Genomic DNA, 17457 nt, shown 5'->3' with positions numbered 1-17457 from the left:
ACCAAACTTTGTTGTGAAGTCATATCCGAGATTTTGTACTCGAGGATATGCATTCACAACTCAGAAGAGGAGACGTTCGAGTACGACTTATGATGCTGGCGTTTGTTCTGCATCAGGAGATGATGTATACTACGGACACATACATGAGATTTTGGAAATCAAGTATTTGGGCATGGTTGGATTGCGCTGTACTGTTTTCTATTGTGATTGGCACGACAACACCTCAGATCGAGGTGTGAGAACAGATGCATTTGGTGTTACATCAGTAAATTCGAGGCGAAAGCTGCAATATTATGATCCTTTCATTCTTGCTTCCCAGGCCGATCAGGTAATTAAATGTTAATTATTCAGAATGATTCATCATCATGTGTATTAATTTATAATTTTTCTAAATGTTACAGGTTTGTTATATCAAGTACCCCCGGGTAAGGAACATAGATGATCCATGGGTTACTGTTACAAGACTCAACCCGAGAGGCCGAGTTCAGGGAAGTTCTGAGCTGGAAGACCCACTACAACCAAGCACATCCGGCAACTGTAGTGCAGCAGAAGATTTAGCTGGAGTTGGCCTTGTAGTCGATTTAACCGACTTTGGAGAGGAAGTTGTCGTTCACGTAGAGGATGAACCAGTGATTGGAGAGTTTCACCAAGATCCAGATTCAGATTCATCTGGTGATGATGACTCGGAAACAGACTACCATTGAACTTATTATTTATTTTTTTTAAGAAATACCGAGGAAATTCCGAGGAACACTTGATATAACCTCTTTCCTCGGATAATAGTTATTTGGTTTATCTAGCAAGGCAAAGCTGAATACGAATTAAAAGCTACACAAAACACAACCAAATAAAACAAAGAAACCATGTAAAAGAAATACGAACTCATAATTAAGAAACCTAAAAAAAAACTCAGTTCAAAATTAACAGAAAATAAGACCATAAAACGTTAGAATAGAAAAGAAAATAAAATAGCCGGTGATAGCTCCTACTCCTCGTCTCCTGCTCCAGATGTTCCTGCATCGTTGGGTCTCTTGGACCTCTTTCTTACCCTGTGTGTACCACTCGAACCCGAACCAGAGCTGGATGGAGAGTTGTCCCGATGAACTACATCATCCTTTTGGCAACGACACGGCCTGATACGTGAAATGGCAGCCCAGATCTTGTGTAGCATGTCGTTGTTTGTCTTTATGCTCTGATCTCTCCAATGTTGTTGCTGGCGCGAAGTGGCGTTCGGTGGAAGCTCTTGCAGCTTGTACTGGCTGGAGTCTGATGGGAGTAGCTGATGGGGTTGTGAATCATCTGGAATGGCTTGTGCAGCCTCATCTTGTCCTTCTTCATCAACCACGCCCTTGCCTTTGGTCTGATATTTTGGCGTGAAGAAGGATGGCTTGTCTACTAGTGCGGTAGCAGGGGGTAGGAACTCAACTGCAGCCTCTGAAAGTAGAGCAGTCAGGCCGATCTGAGGCAGGTGGCAGTAGAGTGTTTTCTTCGCTCGGTCCTGGAATACGTAGACGTAAGGACCATCCCGATGGATCCTCGAGTGGGGACCAGCTATGAACTCCTTACTTACTAGAGAAATGACATCCAGGTAGTTCCAAGCAATGTTGTTCGATCTGTCCAGTGCTACCTGCTGGTTCTCGCAGTCTACACCCACATGTCTAAGGATCCGAGTAATCACTGCACCAAATCCACATGCATTGCTCTTGGATTTGGTTACTTTCCCCTTGTATTCTGCTAAGTTTGCGGCCAGCACCGCTCCCATGTTGAAGGCAGTAGCAGGTGGGAATGTAGAGTTTCCAAATGCCGGTAGCAAATGCCTCACACCTTGGTACAGGAGGCACAACTCCCATTGCGTGACTGATGCGGCTGAAATCCGACGATATCTCCGGCAATCTCCCTCTTCTCTTACACAAATCATGTAAGGACCCTATCCCACTCTCTTAGGTTCTATTTGTTAGGTTTTTGTGTAGTTTTGATAGATTTTTGTTAGGTTGATTGGTTAGGATTGTGATTTGGTTGTATAATAGGTTTAGAATTGTGATTTGGTTGAATAATTTGTTTTGTTGAATTGATTTAGAATTTTTTTATAATTTTTTTATTTTTTGTATTTATAAAATCGATTTTTGTATATAAAATCGATTTTTGTATTTTACAAAACGATTTTTCTATATAAATTCGATTTTTTGGATTTTACAAAAAAAAATTTCTATATAAATTCGATTTTTTGGATTTTACAAAACATTTTAAATATCTATAAAACTTTTTTTGTGATTAAATACTATTATTTGGGATTTAAAAATATTTTTCATATATATATATTATTAAAACTATTTTTTTGTAATTATTAAACAATTTTTATTTATTAAAACTATTTTTTGTTTATTAGAACTATTTTTATATATTTATTAAAAAAATTTAATATATATAAATCTTTTTCTGTGATTAAATTATTTGAGATTTTTTTTTAATAAAAAAATTAATTTATATATTTCTGTATTTATTAAATATATTTTTTTAATTTACAGGTCTCATGATGATCAGACCCGGCCTCGACAGCGTCGTGGTCGTGGTGGTACGGGGAGCCAGTCTCGGGATTCCAGCCATTTTCAGGATTCCCCTTCGCCCCACAGCTCCAACCATACATCTCCCTCTGCTGCACCCGCTCATGCTCCTCTCGCTCCCGCTGCTGCATCCGCTCCTGTTCCTCCGGGTCCTCCGGGAGTGATGAGGGTTGCAGAGTTGGTTCAACAGCCCGGTCGTGACCATCTCCCGTATCTCACTCCATATCCACATGGACGGGGTCAAACATGGTAATTAAACATTTTTTTTTCTTTAAATTTGGATTCATTATTAACCGTTTGTTCTTTTAATAAGGTTCAACCGATCCGGGAACGGGATCAGCGTATGGATCAACCGTATGATGTACTCGGCCCTCGACAGTGGACATCCGACTTTCACTCACTTCCCAACCGACAAGCAGGTTCTGTGGTTTCGTCAGTTTGCGGTAAGTATTCTAATTTTTTACTTATATTTTTAATCTTTAATATAAATTTTCTACTAATTGTGTTTTTTTTTTCAGCAAGAGTTCAACTGGAATTCCGATGAGACGCTCTTTATCTATCACCACTTCGTCCATAAAGTAATGGACAATTATGGGAAGCAGATCCACGAGTGGAAGAAGAAGTGGGAAATCAATAAGGTTCGATTTAATTTATTAAACAATTTTTTAATTTATTAAACTATTTTTTAATTTATTAAACTTTTTCTTTTTTTTTTAATTAAAAGGTCCCAAAGTCGATGAACGACACGGTCTGGAAGGAGTTGTGTGCGCATTGGGATAAGGAGGAGACGAAAGAAACTTCTTCCACCAACTCCACCAACCGCAGGAGCGACCGTAAAGGGAAGGGCATCTACAAGCATAACTTGGGTGCTCAATCTATTGCCACTCTCGGAGATCGCATGGTAAGTTCAACCGCTTTTTCTTCAATTATTTGAGTTTCAGAATTTAAATTTATTGTGCATTTCTTCTAATTTCTAATGTTTCTTTAATTTTATGTTTTTTTTCAAGGCGGAAGAAAATGATGGCGAGCCGGTTGATGATCTCGCCCTAATGAGGAGGGCGTATACCAACAAGAAGACCGGCCAGATTGATGACGGTCTTGTGAGGGACGTGGTCGACCTGGTCCAAACTCAGGTGGTAGACGAAGTGTCTCAGCTTCAAACCGAGGATGACGCTTCGACGGCTTCGACCAACTTGTCCCGGTTTCGAATCAACGAAATCGTTGAATCCGTAAGTTCTTTTTTTTTTAAAGTTCAATTCATTTATTTCTTGGTTTAAATTTCTAAATTTAGCTTTTTTCTATTCAGTCGGTTCCAAAGAAGAAGGGACGTTTGGTCGGTTTGGGTCGTCGCACCCGGTCGGTTCCTCCTTCTTCTGCACCACCGCCCTTTGTTGATCCAGAAGTACTTACGGCTCAGTTGAAGGACAAAGATGATCGTATATCTTTGTTGGAGACCCAGATGGCGGCTCAACAGGCGGGCTATGAGGCACAGAGGAGGCTGAACCAGCAAATGATGGAGATGATGCAGAGGATGTACCCGAACGAGGTGTTCCCGGACGTGCAAGACCCGTAGTTTTTTTTTTCCCCCAATCTCGGAATGTTTTATTTTTATTTGTGAAACTTTGAATATTAATTAATATGATTTCAATTTTACTTTTAATTTCATATTTTCGAATTTAAATTTCAGAAATTTTATTTTTTCAAAAAAATTAATATTTTTTACATTCCGAGGAAATTAATTATATTTTTCACTAGATCGATCGATGCGTTTTTGAACAAAAACGCATCGATCGATCCGTTTTTTTAAAAAAATATAGCGAGGGACATTTCCCTCGGAATTTTCCGAGGGACAACTCCCTCGGAAAATTCCGAGGAACGGATCCCTCGGAATATACCGAGGGAACAGTTCCTCGGAATAAACCGAGGAAAAAGTCCGTCGGTATACTCCTATCGATCGATGTATATATGTCCAAACATGCATCGATCGATGAACTTCCGAGGAATTATCCCGACGAAGTTCTCCCTCGGTATATTCCGAGGACTTTTCCGACAAACAAGGGATCCTCGGAATTTCTTCGGAAATTTATTTCCTCGGAATTCCGTCGGAAAATTCCGAGGGATTTCCGAGGAAAAAAGAAATTCCGAGAAATTATTTCCGACGACGTGTTTCGTCGGAATTTCGTCGGAATAACGATATTCCGACGAAATTCCGACGATTTTTTCCCTCAGAATCCTTGATGTTTTCTTGTAGTGAGATTTCATCAAAATAATTTAGGATTGCAGAGAATTTATAAATAATATGTTAATAATTTAGAAATTTTGTTTTTATGTATGTTATTTAAAAAAAACATTAAAATCATAAGTCTATGTTTCACTTGCTTATATCCAAAATTAACGTTTGTTCAATAGTGTTGTGTTAGTAGTCTGAAACCAGGGACAGATCTGAGTAGAGGCACATAAAACATGTGCTTAGAACCGTACAAGATATATATTTAAAAGGCCAATAATAACATAAACTTTACACTAGTTCTATTGGTAAGAACGTCGGGATGTGCCTAAGAGGTGCAGAGTTTGAATACTAGACTGCATTTTCAGCCATCTTTTCTAATTTTTGAAGATAATGGGTCAAAAAGCTTCTGGACCAAAATTTCTCAGGTTCGGCCCTGTCCGAAACCAGAGAAATGTGGTATTTCAATATTTACATACCTCCTCAAATAACTTTACTCCTCAAAACTGTGCTATATTATATCAAGGCATGATATCCTCAAACCAATACTCTCTCTTCAGATTATTATCATTTCATCCTAAACAAGTTCGGTTATCTCACAGTAATACTTTTTTTTTTGAACATTTTCTCTGTCACAGTAATACTAATTAGTGGAGGATGGGGATATTTTATTATTATTATTTTAATTTACTTTACAATATATATATGCATGTTCTAAAACTCAGTCGGACAATTTCGCGTTGATAAAACGATGATGCTCCCTCACGATTACAGCTTATTCGGTTAAAAAATCAAGAATTTTTGTTTTGTTTTATTCAGTTAAAATTGAGCACCTCGTAGGCACATGGAAGTTTTATTCAGTTAAAATTGATATCTATCTATTTATATAAAATAGAGTTTTCTTCTCTCTTATGATCTCCATATGGGATGACAGGTCATAAATTCAGAATCTGAGAGTGCGACACGTGTCCAGATCTAAGAGTGCGACACGTGTGCAGGTTACTTAAACTCACAGTTTCATTTATTCTGCAGTCGTCGGGCTTTTAATCGTTATTTGGATTCATAAAACAAACCAACGGCAGCCCATTTCACCTTCCCCTTCTTCACGGCTAAACTTTAGTTTCTTGGGTTCATCGTCTACTGCAACTCTGATTAGGTCACCAAGCGTCATCTTCCGCCTCCTTCCTTCTCGCCGATGTGGTTTTTCTCGGCTCTCTCTTTGTCAGATGTCTCGGTGGTACTCTATGCATTTGGTGGAGGTTTTCTGGTCTGCTCCGGTATCTCTCTATGAAGTTTGAAGCTCGAGATCTTCTCGCCTCTTAGTGGTGGTTTTGTGCCACCGAAAGTTTCTTGGGGCCAGTAACCCTTGACGGCGGTTATTCATTTGTTTCTTTAGGGTTCTCCAGTAAGATTATGAACTGAAAGTGATCGAAACGAAAGCCAAGCTTATCACATGAGATATTTTCGGTAAGGGTCAATAGCTATGGCAAGACAAATGGTTTTTGCTTATAAGATCATCATATAACTTGAAATTAAAACTTCCGAGACAAATTCCAACTATAAATGGAGCTGTTGGTTTTATCTATCCTTGCAGACCTGAGTTGCAAACTTTCAGAAGAAAGTTTTTCAAGTAGATGTGACATAGAAGTATTCAGACATTTGGAGTTGTGTAGGAAGCATGCAGCTCACGATTTGTCTGTCTTTTTAAGGGTAATTCTTCTGTCTTTGCTAAAACGTTGCAATATATGTCTCTTTATTTGGGTAGAATAGTGGAAAAGTATGATGTATAAGCTATTGGTTTTGTTTGTTCAGATCCCTGAGGAAGCTAGAGAGCTTGAAAAGCAACCCACACAAGTCACTAAGGAGAGTATGAGTCTGTGCGAGGCCAAGTATTTGAGAAGGTATTGTCTTCAAATTTGATCATGTTAAGTTTTTGCTCTTATTCTCTGCCTTTGAACAACTTTTCTGGTGAAATATAATATAAGAATTTGGCTATCTATTGAACGGAATTTATTTGTATTTGAGGGTTTACTGATTCTCATAACCTTTAGAATATCTATATGTGCTTGATGTTGGTATATAACAGTGTCAGTTTGTCTCTATAGAAACTTGTGTATGGTTCAAGGTTGTACCATGGAAGAAGGGCTGGGCTGTCTGCTAAATTTTATGCTGCAGCAGTTTCTTTAGGTCCTTACAAGACTCTTTTTTACCTGTGTTGGTGACTGAAATAAGAATCGAGAGCTGTTGGATTACATTTACTACTTACACAGGTTTTTTCAGTTGGTTGTAGCAGATTTTCTAATTACTTTCTACTCTTATTTGCTTATGGCTAACAGATGCTGGATATGATGCACAATCTGAACAAACTCCAAGAAGGTTGTCTTTAAGAAAAAATTGAATTCAAATGCAAAGAGGAGAAACCATATGTGGCCGAAACCAGCATTGATCAAGTTTTCTAACACAGAACTCCTAGGATCGGATTGGAATCAAGTGGCATTTATTTTGTAAATATGAAAACACTCGGTTGATGTATGTGTTTTTATTGTGGGACAAGAGATTATCCATGTCTTTGGCTAGATTGATGAAGGAAAATGGGTCTTCCAAGCCAGGATTACTGAAAAATTCCGTTAAGTTGCACTATGTAGATAAAACTCTGTTCAAATGACAGACTCAGACATTTGTAGTAGGCAAGTGTTAGTTATTGTTCTTTAGAAAAATATCTTAGGAATATAGTTTCTCTTTAAGCACATTGGTTTTAGAGTATGTGTGATTTATTGATTGTCAGCAGAAAAAGGCCTTCTATGTTGTTGTTCGTATTTTAGCTGATACTGAAATCAAGAAATAAACATATCAAAAGAAATTATATATGTCTATGTTAAATCCAGTCGATTTAAATTTTAAAAATTATATTCTCCTTGCTTTCAGAATTAAACAATAAAAAAAATCATAAGTAATAAAATAATTAGCTTTTCATGAACTGTTTTAATAGTCAAATAAATATATAATTTAATTATCAAGACAATAATAAAACAAATAGTGAAAGCTGTTATAAAAATAGTGAAAATAATTATTACGTATAAAATAAATTAAATATTTACTAAATTTTCATTAAATTGGTTTCTTATAAGATAAATATTTATTGTAAGTATTGTGAACACGAAATGTAGGATTATTGTATTCAAATAAATGTGAAAATTAAATATTATGTAATAGAATAAAAAAAATATTTAACCATGATTTTAATACTGATATGAAAATAGAAATATGTCTTTCCATAATCCAAAAAAGTACACAATATAAATAGTATGGAAAAAAGTAAAATTAGATTATTTATACTAAACAAACAAGTTAAAATATCTATATCCAAAATAGAAATATAACACAATTTCATTAATAATTAGATTACTTTTATTAGAAAAATTATTTACAAAAAGAAACAGAATAAACAGAGAAGAAGAGAAAGGAGGAAGATGATAAAAGAGGGGAGGGAACTTTTTTTTTTGTCAACATTTTTCATTTATGGAAAAGCCCAAAGGATATTAAACGGTGAAACAATGTTAAAGCTCATCCAACCCAAATACAATTTAAAATTTAGCCCAATAACCAACCCAGTTTACATATCGATTAGTCATTCCACGTATCTCCCCACCGCTATCAGGCATGATGACACGTGTCCACTTCATTGCACACGAGATTGGACGTTGCAACACAACATATTAATTTTAATAATGCTTATGCATCTTTGTTTAATTTCACCTATTAGGTTATTTCTGTTTTGGATATTCTCAATTATATGGGCACTTTAAGTTTGTTTCAAACTATCTTTATTCAAGTTTATATTATAAAGTTTATTTGCATTCCGATTTATTTTGTTTTATACAGGTGTTTAAACGGTATTGGTTTAATTTGGGCGAAAATGAATTTATGTTATAATATGACCGACGAAATTTACAAACTACTATTTTCTATTTAAACAGCCAAATCACTTTGTGTTTGCGACATTAACGATAAGATTATATTTTAATACTAGAATGGTCCACGTTTTAGCTGACTTGACCTGCACGCAAAGCACTATGATGGGTGTCCTCTGTTCCACTAAAGATGTTTAAAATATAAAAAAATATTCTATCACATGATCTCTAAAAAACACAGGTGGTAAAAAATATTATTACAATATTCATTATGTATAATGGAACGTTTACTGCAGTTATTTATTATTCGTTATCATGGTAACACATTCACTAAACAAATAGACAATAAGCTTTTTATAAAAAGTTTCATTTGAAAAAATATACACATTGAACGATTTAGTGAAAAGTCTGGATATTATAGTTGCTTCAGTGCATAAATTAATTAGTAGATATTAATAATTTCTTGCCAAAACAAAATGATGGCCATATAATTGAATAGTCAATTTCAGATATGGATCGAACGCACCCAAAAATTACTGATACTTATGTAACGTATAACCCCGTTAACCAAAACTCGAATGATATAAACCATAGGACCACAAAATAAAAAAAAATAAAAAAATAAGGTACTCTCCTTTAAAAAAACAGGTACTTAAAAGATGTGCATATTTGCTTGGATCAAAATTTGGCAGCCTTTATAATAAAGATTTTAGGCATTTGACATACAGAAACTCTGTTCGTATGCTATCTCTAATCCACTTTTTAAAAAATATTGACTACATCACTTTCATCGCAGGAAACAACAGCCAATGTGTTATCCAACACCTTAAAGCTTCGACGAAAACATCGTTTTCAAAGCTACAAATGCTAATTTTTGAGACTTTGACTTTGTTTTATTTTAAATTTCGTCGACAGACGACTCTGTCTTATCTTAGAGTTTTACATTTTCCGTTCGGATGAAAACCATCATACTAAAACTTACACATAAGTCAAATTAGTGGTTTCAAATACAAAGCTTCTAATATGTATTTACTGTGTTCGAACGGTTTAATATAACCATGGAATATATCGTACTATCTTATTCACACAATAAATAAAATAAATATTTTTCGAATAAATCAACACAACTGATGCGTGACATAACCGCATAAAATATAATTCATATACCCTAAATTATTCATTTATTCTAACATAATTACAAACGAAAAAACATAATAGTAATAGTTTTTAAAAAATAACTAATTGTACATACATAATATTGTTAAGTAAATATAATCATTTGCATATTCTGTTGGAAGGCACTATATATTAATCAAAATTCAAATAGTATATTTTTTTTAGTAATCCATATTTGTTATTAATTATCAACATAGTATGGTTTATTTAGTCTTCAAACAAAAACATATACAAAATTTAACTAATATTTATATTTTTTATTAATACAAAATTACATTAAATATTTATTCTAACAATTTAAATTATTTTTAAATATCCATCCCGGCCGTAGGGCGGCCCGGCCCTAGTTTGAATCATAAATTTAGGATGTGTCATTGCTAAGAACAAAGAATTAAGTGAAACATAACAAATCAGTCAAAAATAATGAATTATGCTGAAAATTATAATGCGGTTGTAAAAATAAAGTTGCAGACGAAAATAGCAAAGAACGAATAGAGAGATTTATTATTTTGTCCGTCATTAAAGAAAAAATATAAAAAATACAAAAATATAGAATCTGCACTTGAACTTGCGACAAATCAGTAAAAACCTGGTCTAGCCAACCACTGAGCCACCGCAGCAAAATGGTCATTTTAATAAAATGTAGTATATATACCAAAACGTTGGTACAACCTAAGCCTAGAACTTATTATCCGAGATCTGCTCCGAAAATATGATATCCGTGGTATCCGGATCCGAATCCAGATAGTAAAATCTTGGATCCGTGGAAACTGAATCCGGATCCGGATATCTTAATTTTTAGGTCCGGATCCGTATTTTTAGAACACATTAATTTTTAAATTTTATTAATATTTATATTTGATATATTAATATTTATACATGAATTAATCATATAATATTATATTTTAGTTTTTACAATATTATAGACATATTTAAATATATTTATAAATCTTGTATAAATATTTAATTTAGATATTATATTAAAAAAATAGTATTTTTTTTTTTTAAATATTATGTTTTAGTTATTTTTACGGATCCGGATCCGAATCCGGATATCCGCGGGTAATAGAATATCGAGACGGATATCCGAAATCCGGATATCCGAAAGCCATGAATCCGGATCCGGGTACCTTAAATTTTCCGGATATCCGGATCCATCCCAGGTCTAGTACATCCCTAAAAGAAATTCCCAAAAATTCTCTAATATTTTTCTAATTTTCTGATAACTCGCTAGACTTAGATCAATCGCACCCGCTTTTGGAACATTGAAATGTACTAACTGGTCTGGATACAACTTCAGAAACTATTATTATTATTATTTTTATTTTTTTTACAACGAACGACTATTTTACTACTAAAACTTGAGGTGATCTAAGTAACCAAACCAGAATAAAACAACAAATGTAACAAAGTTCTCTAATGAAAAGATTGCACAATCTTAGTTATAAAATCTGAAATTAAATTATGAACCCTCATAATATGAGATATCTCCAAGTTTGAAAAGTGAAAACAACTTCAGAAATTTAATACTCCTTCCGTTTTTTTAATATAAGTCATTTTAGAATTGTGCACATAGATTAAGAAATCATTAATTTTTTATATTTTCTAAACAAAAATATCATTAATTATTTACCTAATCACAAATCAACCAATAATAAAATAGTAGGTATATTATCATTGGTCATATAACATTAAATGTTAATAAATTTTATATAGAAAATCGAAAACGTCATATAATTTGGAACATAAAAATTTCTATAAAACGACTTATATTAAAAATGGATGGAGTATAAAACTCATACTGTTGTTTATATAAAACTAATACTGTTGTTTTTTTTGTCAATGTTACTACCATTGACTCAAAATGCGGGTACAGGGCCGTCCTATTAATTTGGTGGTCTAAAGCATATTATTATAATGTGGCCTCATAATTTAATTAAATTATATCATATATTAAATATTATCAAATATTTTAACTGTCAAATGATTATGTACTATAAATGTTTACTTGTAACTAAATTTATTATATTACTGTATATTTTAAATTGTTTAGAATGCTTTTTTCTCAAAGAAATACAATATTTAACAAAAATATAGTAGGCAATAATGTTTATTTGAAATTTAATATGGGTTTTATAGTAACTAATTAATATTTGTAACTAAGTATTATTAAATTACGGTATATTTTAAATTGTTTAGAATGATTTTTCTCAAAGAGAGACAACATTTAACAAAAGAATAGCAGGCAGTAATGTTTATTTGAAATTTAATAGGATTTTTATAATTATGGCAGTAAAATTTAATATTTTTAATGTTGGTAATGTGTTTGCTGCACATCCACAATACAAAAAAATGAATGACCACAAAATAAACATAATAATCTACACTTCTTCTGTTTTTAATAATATATTAGATTTTGACCGCACAACCGCACAGATATTTGTTTTCATTTTTATATACGTAAAAATCTTATTACTACATCGTTAATGTAAATATTCTTAATGTTAACCATATTTTCAAATATTTATAACTTTTTCGAACAAAATAATGTTATAGTCAACTTATATATTCTTCCTCTTGTTTTTTTTCTTCAACCATTTTTACAGATAACTTCGTGGTTTCGGAATTTCTACTAATTAATAATGATAAATTTCAAATTTCAAAAATTAATTACAATTATTAAAATATCAGTGAACTAAAATTATTAACAATTTTAGTTCACTGATATTTTAATAATTGTAATTAATTTTTGAAATTTGTAATATATCATTATTAATTAATAGAAATGCCGAAAACATGAAATATGTATTTTTTATATGATTATCTTCTAAGACAGATGATGTTTTTTTTTAATAATATATGTTTATTGCCCTCTCAATCTAATTTGAATTGATGGCTAAATGTTGTTAGTAAATAAACCGGAAATGTCGAAATCAAATTGCACCGAACCAAACCACACCAGCCCCTCCATTAAAAGTTCGAAACCGGATCCTGACAAGTGGCAACTCCTAAGAATTCGACCGTTACATATTTGCCCTTTATTATATAATAAGGGTCTCTCTTTGTTTTTAATTCAAAGCTTTTATCCCCCCCCCCACCCCACACACGCTCCTCTTTTAGTTTCTTTTATTTTTTTCAATTTGATCTCTCCTCCGCCCTCAAATCTTGCCCTCTCTCTTCCATGGCGATCGCTACGGAGAAGGTACGATTATTTCACCTTATGATCCCTTGGATCTTTTAGATTTGCGTTGCGATTAGATCTGTGATTATCGTTGCGCGGTGCTTGATCCTGGATTAGATTTGAATATGAGCAAGAAATTAGGGTTGTGAATTTGAATAATCGATTCACCGTGTTTTGTTTAGAGGTTTTGCCCAATTTCAAAGTAGATTTGTATTTTTTTCTTTTCTTACATTCTGTTTTGTTGGAATTTGTGATCATCATCAGGAGGTTTCAGATGTTTCAGCAGTTGCACAAAAGAGATGGAATCTGGGTGATTTCGACATTGGAAAGCCTCTTGGAAGAGGCAAGTTTGGTCACGTTTATCTTGCTCGAGAGAAGCGGAGCAACCACATTGTCGCCCTAAAGGTTCTTTTCAAGACACAGCTTCAACAATCTCAAGTCGAGCATCAGCTCAGAAGAGAAGTTGAGATTCAGTCTCATCTTCGTAACCCCAATATACTCCGGCTCTATGGTTACTTCTATGATCAGGTAAAGTTATAATCCTTTCCTCTTTTTGTTGCCAAGATCCTCCACCTTTTTTTTACTTTGTTGGCCTGTTGCAGAAAAGGGTTTATTTGATACTTGAGTATGCTGCTAGAGGCGAGCTTTACAAGGAGCTTCAGAAATGCAAATACTTTAGCGAGAGACGAGCTGCTACTGTTAGTCCCCTTCCTTTTAACAGTCAAGTCAAACTTTTGTTGGTGAAAAAAACTGACATCTTTGTATGTTTTACTTTGTTAGTATGTTGCATCGTTGGCGAGGGCTCTCATCTATTGCCATGGCAAGCATGTGATACACAGAGATATCAAACCAGAGAATCTGTTAATCGGTGCTCAGGTTAGACCCGTTTTTTGCATTGACATTTGATCTGAAACCAGCTTAATAATAATGTTCATGGACTTTTTAATATCAGGGTGAGCTCAAGATTGCAGACTTTGGTTGGTCAGTGCACACATTTAACCGCAGAAGGACCATGTGTGGGACGCTTGATTACCTTCCTCCTGAGATGGGTAAAGTTTAAAGTTAACTCTACTATGATATGAATTCATTTTAACAGTGACCATTGGATTCTTTTGTTTGTAACAGTCGAAAGCGTTGAACATGATGCAAGTGTAGATATCTGGAGCCTAGGGATTCTCTGTTACGAGTTCCTTTATGGTGTACCTCCTTTTGAAGCCATGGAGCACTCTGACACATACAGAAGGTTTGTGATGTTTCTTGTGGGGATTTGTTTGTTCTTCTTGATGATTTTGTTAACACATATGATCAATAACAGGATTGTGCAAGTCGACCTCAAGTTCCCTCCTAAACCAATTGTGTCTGCCTCTGCAAAGGATCTGATTAGCCAGGTTCTTATATACATTTTATGGAATTAGCAACAGTCTTTGAAGGTTGAATCTTAAATCTTACATATTTCTCAACTTTATATTGTATAGATGCTTGTCAAGGAGTCTGCACAACGTCTGCCACTGCACAAACTTCTCGAGCACCCATGGATTGTGCAGAACGCTGATCCTTCTGGAATCTACAGGGGTTGAAATCAAACAGCTTTATGTGGTCCTTTGTTTAAAACGCTTCAGTTCTTGGCAATCTCGAGCCAAATTGGTTATCCAGAAATTAAAAAAACACCATTGTGTAGGTGTGTATGAATCTTCTTATTCTTTTCCTAATTCATGTTTCAATATGTGTATTCCCAAGAAAGATCATTCGTGTTATTATCAATTGATATTATTATTCATCATAAATGTTTTTTTGGCCAACCATCATAATAAAATGTTTTTTTTTTTTTGAACACATCATAATAAAATGTTTCTATAAAACGAAAAGCAAAGCTTGAAAGTTGGTCTAGTTGCATAGCAACCTGCAAATAAAACCTTAAATGCTGGAACGGCGTTTGTCACTCTACGCAAACTTCAAAGTTCATGAGAAGGGAAGTAAAAGGAAGCATAAACTCTTGGCTTCTCTTCTTAATCTATAAGAGACCAAACATGACTTCAAAAGTACATTGTGTATTTTCAGCAACAGAGTTCACGAGAACAATGACAGCATCCCCGCCTACATTCTGTCCGTAATCACAACTTTGTTGTGTCTTTCTTCGCTGCACGACCAGAGATGAGGCAAGTATAGCCCGCCATTGCACCATGGACTGCGGTTTGGGAGAGATAGTAGTTTAGACGCTGTTAGATGCATTGGCTGGAATAACTCGAATCATGTAAGTATGGAATCAATCTTGCTGCAATAAGGTACTTTAATTGTAAGACTCATCCATAGACTCATCAGACAGCAGTCAATATAGTTTATAAATGCTGTAAAAGTGAAAACCATCACTCTTAAAAGTTGTAAGAAGCACAAAACAATCACCGGTTACATGGATTTGATACGAGGACTCAATTTCTTTTAAGGCAAAGCACTTTTTTTTTGTGTGGAGATGCATCAAAAACACATTCCCTGTTTTGTGGTCTTATAGATCGAAAATACAACATGCCAACAATCCGCAGGGTATATAAAAACGATCTTTCTAGTCAGAGATAGTGAAACATTCCAAGTGGGTAACTACTTAATATCCCATGTAGTAATGGTTCATTTCTTAATAATTTCAACATCCATAGTTATATATGGAAAAAGAATATCGATATTTGAATATCACAACCATTATATTGGGTCCGATTGGTAATGGCTGTAACTTTAAAATTTTTGCTGTAGAAAAAAATCTGTAGACTTTTTGCTGTGGCTTTAAATTTTATTGTTGTAGAAATTTATGGAAAGCACTAAACAATTGCTTTGAATATTTGGCTCTGCCGAGCACTTGCACAACTGTAGGTTCTTTCAAGAGCTATGATTTCAAAAAAAAAATTAAAGCTTGATTGCTCTAAATTTGATGCTGTAGAAATAAATAGGGCTGTGGACAGCACCTACAGAAACTACCAATCACCCCCATTATTCCAATTTTTTTTACATACCCCAAAATATATTTTATAAACATCTATATTATTAAAACTGAAGTACATTTTAGATTTGTTTGGAAACAAGAATAGCACTATATATCTATATTATTTGGAAACATGAATCTATATTATTAAAACTGAAGTACATTTTAGATTTGTTTGGAAACAAGAATAGCACTATATATCTATTTTATTTGGAAACATGAATAGCATTTAAAAAAATGCATGGCCATTTAGCAAATATAAAAAAAATCAATTTGTAATCAATATTTCATCAAATATATTCAGTTATCATAACTCAAATACACGTAATAAATCTCACTTTTAATTATGGAAACAATAAAAAATAACTAATAAATAGATTTTGACAAATATATGATACATCTGCAATGTAAATTTATAAAAAAAATATATAGAACACTTAAAACGGAAAACAAATATAAATTTATAAAACAAAAAAATTAATACCGCAATACAATTGCGCTACAAAATGGTGAAGCATCTAAAATACATAATATTCACATGAAAACTATAAAATATTATAATATTCTTAATTATGTATTATGTAATAGTCAGACATGAAATATTATAACATCTCAGGTCCACCTCCTATTGCAATTACGTGACATGCAAACATATTCATGTTATATATGATTAAGTGTTTCTTTGAATAGAAAAGTACTATGGTTTCTTTCTTTAAGTGTTTCAGAAATGAGTTTTAAAAATATTTTCACAGTTTTGTTAAATATCTTTATGATTGAAAAATTATTATCTAAAATTATATTGTTATTAAATTTCGAATAAGTTACATAAGTAGATTAATATTAAATTTTTCAACAGAGAAATGGAAACCACTATATTTTGAAAAAAAAAATCACATTTTTAAAATTTGTATATATCTTCAATCATAGGAACCACCATATTTGAAATCTATATTTATCAAAAAAATAATATGTTTTCTTAATGTTCGATTTTTATTTTTCGGTTTTAGATATATTGGAACCATTTAGTTATTTGTGAATATCAATTTAGTTTTGAGTTTTTTTTTCTTCGGTTTTGATTCATTGTTGGTTCTCGGTTTATAGTTTCATGTCTAACCATGATGCTAAAGTGTGTTTTTCTTTGGTTATAATGTTTACAATATCACGTCATAGAACGGGTTATAACCTATAAGTATAAATAAAGTTTTGCAGTATATATTTCAAATATTTCCACAAATATAATGGTAAGTATATCAGATCTGGACATATCATTTAGGTTATTTAGGATTCAAAAAGATTCCAATTATCTAAAAATATGAAAAATACCCAAAACTTGAAAAATGTTTAAACTCCAAAAAAATCCAAAAATATTTAAATACCTAAGAATCTAAAATTTTATTCGAAATCTGATCCGATGAACCAAAAAATACCCAAAA

At 33.1% G+C, this 17457-nt stretch overlaps 1 protein-coding gene and 1 long non-coding RNA gene across 2 annotated transcripts; both read left to right on the top strand.

Annotated features, from left to right (window-relative positions):
- Window positions 1–5807: 5807 nt before the first annotated feature.
- LOC106434039 lies at window positions 5808–7535 on the top strand. The gene is made up of 4 exons (XR_001286686.3): window positions 5808–6255; window positions 6383–6498; window positions 6601–6689; window positions 7125–7535. It is a non-coding gene; the product is annotated as an uncharacterized LOC106434039 (long non-coding RNA).
- A 5396-nt stretch (window positions 7536–12931) lies between these two features.
- Window positions 12932–14840, top strand: LOC106434038 (serine/threonine-protein kinase Aurora-1). Its single transcript, XM_013874877.3, has 8 exons — window positions 12932–13077; window positions 13321–13584; window positions 13659–13754; window positions 13837–13932; window positions 14009–14105; window positions 14182–14299; window positions 14372–14444; window positions 14532–14840. The coding sequence occupies exons 1-8, from the start codon at window positions 13057–13059 to the stop codon at window positions 14631–14633; spliced, it is 867 nt and encodes a 288-aa protein (XP_013730331.1). The 5' UTR covers window positions 12932–13056; the 3' UTR covers window positions 14634–14840.
- The last annotated feature ends 2617 nt before the right edge of the window (window positions 14841–17457 follow it).

This window comes from Brassica napus, chromosome C3 (genome assembly GCF_020379485.1).
Source record: "Brassica napus cultivar Da-Ae chromosome C3, Da-Ae, whole genome shotgun sequence".
Classification (NCBI taxonomy): domain Eukaryota; kingdom Viridiplantae; phylum Streptophyta; class Magnoliopsida; order Brassicales; family Brassicaceae; genus Brassica; species Brassica napus.
Note: the sequence above shows the minus strand (reverse complement) of the source record. Positions and strands in the feature narration are given on the sequence as shown.